Source organism: Perkinsus marinus, assembly GCF_000006405.1.
Source record: "Perkinsus marinus ATCC 50983 genomic scaffold scf_1104296975596, whole genome shotgun sequence".
In the NCBI taxonomy this organism is placed as follows: domain Eukaryota; phylum Perkinsozoa; order Perkinsida; family Perkinsidae; genus Perkinsus; species Perkinsus marinus.
Window position 1 is genome coordinate 128,926 of NW_003200720.1, and position 6,076 is coordinate 135,001.

The following is a 6,076-nucleotide window of genomic DNA, read 5'->3' on the forward strand; positions in this document are numbered from 1 at the left end:
CTGGTATGTTGGTGGAAAATAAATTTTTTTCTGATAAGTTTTTACGAGAGATAGTAATACAAGCGAACACGAATTCGACAATTTGAATCCAGATTTGTCACTATTTCAATTTATCACAATCAAGATTGATAATGTGAATCCAGACTTGTCACTATTTTTATTCATCACAATCAAGATTGATAATATGAATTTAGATTTGTCACTATTTTAATTTATCACAATCAAGATTGACAATGCGAATCCAGATTTGTCACTATTTCAATTTATCACAATCAAGATTGACAATGTGAATCCAGAATTGTCACTAGCTGTATATAGCCTGTCACAAACGGGATCAGAAATGACAGTGAACATTTAGTAATAGTATTCTCTCCCGCATAATTGTCAAATTCGCACGGGGAAAGGTATAGTATAATATACTTTGTGAATTTTACACTTTTTTCAGGTTAATTACGAGTACATTGATGATAGCATTACATTATGTATTTTGATGTTGCTGTGTGTTGATCGAATACTCTAGCTGCTAGAGTAGAGCATGGTGCATGTTGCGAAAGTTTTCTTGTGCTTTTTCGAATTTTGAGTTGGCGAAAATTCAGCTGTTTTTAGGTAAATTTCAGGTTCTTTATAATTACAGCAACTTTTTTTGATGTTATTCGTTTGTGTGTTCTGTGGAGCTGTGTTTGGAATTTTGAATTTTAGTTTGTTTTCATTGAAGACCGATTGAAAGTAACAAAATTGAAAATTTTCTTATGTAGAAGGAAAAATATGCGAAAGTTTAACTACATGTTTTAAGGAATTTTTCGGAAAATTTGGGAAAATTCTTGTTGGTTTCTGTACACTTCTCGTCAAACTCGTATGTAAACTCCTATAATTGAGAAATATCAGCTGAGGAAATCAAACATTTTGATATCGTTGTTGAAATTTTCCACAACGATATGCGTATATTCATGGAATGGTATTTGTTTGTCGACTGGTTCTTGCGAGCATCCAGTGTTGGAGTAGGAATATATGTTCGCTTTTTCCAGCTGAGCTCAGGAGTTTCCTTTTCTCACTTAGCATAGGAGTTTATATACGAATTCGGGCAGAGGCGTTCAGCAACCAACAATAATTTACCAAAAAATTTTCCCAGAATTTCCATATCGTCATCAACACATGTAGTTGACTATGTACATACTGCGAGAATCTATTTTCACAGTTTGTAGTTAATGAGTGTATAATCAGCGAACTTTCATGACTGTGGACATAGCATGGCGACATCCATCTCGACGAAATAGACCTTCAAAGTTGAGAGGCATTCTTACGTGTTTGGTGGTAAGTGAGATCATTCGATGACGAATGAAACTTCATCCGTGGTATCGAAAATACTAGTGAAAACATATTACACATTTCACTTGGTGGAAAACGCATGTAAACAGTGAATAAGGCGTAAAACGCGTGATGTGTTTTACGTGAGATGCAACGATTTTTCCGAAGTGTTTTCAATTCACTTTTCATATCGCGTTTCACACATGGAGTATTACGCCACTTCACGTTAAAAGGGTCGTGAAACTCCAGTGATTGAGTTGTGGCATGTGCTCTTCTTTTCCTTGTAGGCGTGCATAGTGGGTATTTCGTATACTATATTTCTGCTCCCCTTGGCATGGCCATTGTTACCGTTACCGACCATTAGAGTTAGGGAGCTCTATCGTAGATGGATTATGACGGTAAGCTGGTGGTTATCATCGTCATTATTATTGTCATCACCCTAGTGATATGAAAAGTATATTTTACGACTACTGCATATCATCGCGAACATCGGGTTTTTCACAGAGTATTACGCCACTTCGCGTAAAACGGGTCGTGAAACTCTATTATTATTGTTGGACACACACGGCGGGAGCGGGCGGATGCTAAGATGTTGATAATTTTCTGATCATCATCAACATCGTCATCATCACTGTTGCGGCAAACAATGAACATTTACATTTATGAACCCCCCCCCCCAGATGGTAAAACAGAAGACATCCAACAATACGCAGAGTACTCGGAGTAGCAACAAGTTGGCATGCTCTTAAAAAAGTTGACGAATCTAAAAATCATCGTTATCACTACTACTACTATCGTTATCGCCATTATTATTATTATCATCCATACCACAGGTGCAACTGCTGTATTTCGGTTTGATCGGCGGTTTGGTGGAAATACTATGTAAAATCCGTCTGGTGATCACAGGAAGTGAGGAACTACGAGACGGCTACCTAGAAAGACCTTTGATAATCTCTAACATGGGAAACGGGTGGGCGAGCGGGGCCTCAAAACCAGGATTAGCCGTCTTGGATTGCTAATCGGAATTCTCAACAACACTGAGCAATTCAGTAGGATTTTCAATATTTGGAAGAGAGCACGATGCGCATAAACTCTGTGTGAATCGAAGAAGCGAGATCTCAACAAGAGGGATATTCATCTGTTTTAGGTTGGATGCACTGAGTTTGATATGTTTGTGTTTGCGACTACGCCGACTTTCAACACTGAAGTTTATCGTTGACGAAAGTTGGCGTAAAGTCCCTGTGATCGGCTGGGCGATGCAAATGATGTTATTCCCGTTCGTTGGACGGCAAAGGGGAGGAGGAGGAGCTGATGAGAAAATGCGGAAGGCAGATAGGAGTTCATTGAGACATCATATTGAGTGAGTCGGTTTAGGACGATTATTGGTGTGTAAAGTGTGACGATTTTACCCAATTTTGCACGGACGATGTACAGGTACTTGGCGGCTTTCAATGATAGTGAAGGTATTACCCTGGCGATCTATCCAGAGGCGTATGCAGACTCGGATGAGAAATCGTCGGAGTCGGACGACGGTGAAAGTCGTGCTCCTCGGTGAGACTGTAGTTGTCAGTGTTGGAGGAATATACGTTCGCTTGAGGGGTTCACGTATGAATTCGGGTAGAAGTGTAAGGGAACTGATAGAAATTTTCCTCGTAGGATTTTCATATTATGTAGTTGACGATGTGCAGATTAGTTCTCCCTGTTTTTTATTGTACTTGTGTGTTAGATACACTTCGGGAGTCTCGAGCGGTTTGCTAACTATAGCCATTGATGCACTTCGAACATTCAATGCTATAGATTGTTGCCTGGACGTTACCACGGCAACAGTGAACTTTCAAGTACGCGATGGTTGGGGTGGGAAAATTTTCGGAAAAAGTGGGAAATTTTCTGTATTTTTCAGCCGTTCGAGCGACCGGATATATACAGCATATTGAAAGGAAGGTTTCCTAGGGAGGTGAGTGAGCGACTACTACTTATAGTGTAGTTTATTACTCGATAGATTCATATGTGTGTGACACGATATCACTGGTCGGAGGTCCCAAGTCGACGCGATCATGTAAAAGACTGGATTGCTGATCGATTCGAAACGAAGGAAGAGATGCTGCAGAGGTAACGAGAATTCGTTAAAGAAAACGGCATTTGATTTTTATTTGTTCGCCCTTGTTGAGGTTCTATTCTCCTCTACAAGTGTTGCTCAACGCCGCGCCTGGCCAAGAAATGTCATCGGAGGAATCGTCGTTGCAGGCGGGCGATGAGCGCACTATTCGACTGGAATCATCGTCATCATCGTTACTGGGCAACTCGGATGAGGAGGCGGTTAGTATCACGAGCAACACTAGTGAGAAATGCGTATTGTGACCATGGGAATTTGCGAGTATTAGGTTCTGTAGTGGACCAGCTGGACCCGGCGTTGTGGTTCTCAGAGGCTCCAGGAGAGTCCCCGATGGAGGAAGTATTGTCGAAAGAAATGAAGTGAGCTGTGCAGTGTGGGAAAATATGCGTATGGTTGACGACAAGGAGGAAATTGCGGAAAAATTTCGTGCACTTTCTCACAGGGTCGTGTGGGAATTCTAATACCGTAGTGAAGGAATACACTGGGCTCAACAGCTGAGAAAATCGAACATGTATTTCAACACTGTTCTTGAGAACTTTGAGAATATTGTAGGAGTTTCTCACAGGGCTGTACTTGGTGATGCGATATGCATGCTCGTTGAGAATCGACTCGATCGACGGTTTCAATTTGGGTAAAGGTCGAGATTGTTATCGTTATTATATCAGGTTTGTGCAATATGCATACACGAGTTACATGCTCTGTTTCGTGGTTGCTTTGGTGGTTCACTTGTTGGTAGGTCTATACTGTATCTCCCTGGCATTTGAGGTCATTTCAGATTGGAGTGGTATTTGTCCGAGCTCCCGGTTTTGTTATATGTTCGGCTGCTGGTATATGTACAGTGTATGCTCTGGTTACCGTCACAGTTGGTGGTTTCGATATTCTCGAGCTCGAAGTGTGGCCAAGGAAGCGCAATGTCGTGCTACCGTCAGGTATGGTCGTATTTGCTGTCGCTGTCAATTTGATATGCAAATGTGTGTTATTTTCCGAGATTACTATATGCAATGTAACGATGGCTATGAACATGTGTTGGGACTGCTGTGATGATAGCGACAACTTGTTCACTATCATTTGTCCTACAAAATTACACATATCGAACTTGTTCAATTTCAGATGGACCATTGTCGTATGGCAGCTTCATAGGAGTGTCATCGAGTGTTGCTAATGCGGAAGAGTATACGCAGTTGAGTCGGGGAGGGTATGAACCGACTAGCACAATTTGGGGAAACGCAAATGGGAATAAAATAACAAGTCCATTGTCGATTTTCTCCACCAGAAGTAAGTCGAAATTGATCCGCACTATGTAGGTAGTTGTGTTCACGGTGTATTCAGGCACGTCAAGTAGTCGCGGATATGGCAATGAAACGATGATGAATCCAACAATGGAGCGTGGCAGAGGTCGAAATCGACGTTTCTAGTGAACGTGTTTACTTGAGTTTGTGCAGAACACAAATACGAGGACGCTGGGAAAACGATAACGACATGACATCAACTGCGCGTTGAACAAATCCTATAAGTTGTCGTGTTTGAAATGAGGAAGAGAGCAAAGTTTTGCTCATCTGATGATCACATGCTGGACTAGGTGTAAACATTCCGTCTGAACAACCCTGTCCTCACCAGTGTGGGAATTTATGCACATGGTCAACTACATGTGTTGGTGACGATATGATAATTCTGAGGAAATTCTTATTGCTTATATGTACAATTTTACCCGAATTCGTATAGAACTTCCGAAAATTCGTGAGGAAACTCCTGAGCTCAGCTGAGGGAACCAAAGATATATTCCTCCAACAATCCTCACTGTCCACTTTTTGATGCTCTGTGTCGGGGCGTTGTTATCTACACCATTTCCACAGATGCACTTTCACTTAGCCGTCCACTTCTGAGTGTCGCATTTAATGAGTGGCATTGGCAAGCAGAAGAGTGTTTTCTGGGAAGTCACGAAATAAAACTCCGAATCGTGGAGAATTGATTAGATCAGCTCATGTCACTGAGTTCAGCTGGTGGGTATAGATTGAAAATCCACATCGTATGTTGGAGTTGCATCCGCTTTCCGTGAAATGGCGTAATACTCTGTGACAAACCCCGATATTCGCGGTGATATGCAGTAGTCGTGAAATACGTTTTTAACTAGTGTTTTTCATATCACTAGGGTGGTGAAACTCTATTTTACAATCATATAAGAGTTTGTGGATACACCCATGAGGGTGTGGGGTCACACCTGGATGAAGGCCTGCTCTGTGTGGCAGTCTACAAGGTACATCTATTCAATTGCTTCTAATCGTTTCCCAAGGGACCAAATCTCGCTCGCCCTCAAGATTTAGTGACATGAGGAAATTCAAGTGTGCAAGAATCGTGACGAAACGTCGTCGTCGTCGACGTCGTCACATCGTTCGTCACGGAATATGATAATCTCAATAAGCCTCTCTTTATTATGATGATCTCCCACTGCAACAGTAGTAGCAGATAACCGCTCAGTAGTGCTGTAGTGTTGTTGTTTAGCATATCTGAACGCATGCACAGGGTTTGCTCAGCAGTGTATTATTCATATTATGGGCTGTGCTTCATCGAAGGAGTGTGGTGACACCATGATGAAGCGTGTCACCACTGAGGGAGGATGCCGTGATAATAGCAGGCCGTCCTCGACTACTGAGGATGCTC

General features: G+C 41.8%; 2 protein-coding genes across 2 annotated transcripts in view; both read left to right on the plus strand.

Annotated features, from left to right (window-relative positions):
- Positions 1-2,731: 2,731 nt before the first annotated feature.
- Pmar_PMAR025520 (hypothetical protein) lies at positions 2,732-4,558 on the plus strand (the record flags this gene model as incomplete). Its single annotated transcript, XM_002765134.1, has 9 exons — positions 2,732-2,856; positions 3,032-3,143; positions 3,206-3,259; positions 3,305-3,414; positions 3,474-3,643; positions 3,687-3,777; positions 4,084-4,150; positions 4,194-4,310; positions 4,529-4,558. The coding sequence occupies 9 exons, from the start codon at positions 2,732-2,734 to the stop codon at positions 4,556-4,558; spliced, it is 876 nt and encodes a 291-aa protein (XP_002765180.1).
- A 1,409-nt stretch (positions 4,559-5,967) lies between these two features.
- Pmar_PMAR025521 (hypothetical protein) overlaps positions 5,968-6,076 on the plus strand; it is a gene marked incomplete at its 5' end in the record, with an annotated part of 3,838 nt that continues 3,729 nt past the window's right edge. The window contains one exon of the mRNA XM_002765135.1: positions 5,968-6,053. Within this exon, the coding sequence (XP_002765181.1) occupies positions 5,968-6,053 (86 nt within the window). The remainder of the gene's footprint in view (positions 6,054-6,076) is intronic.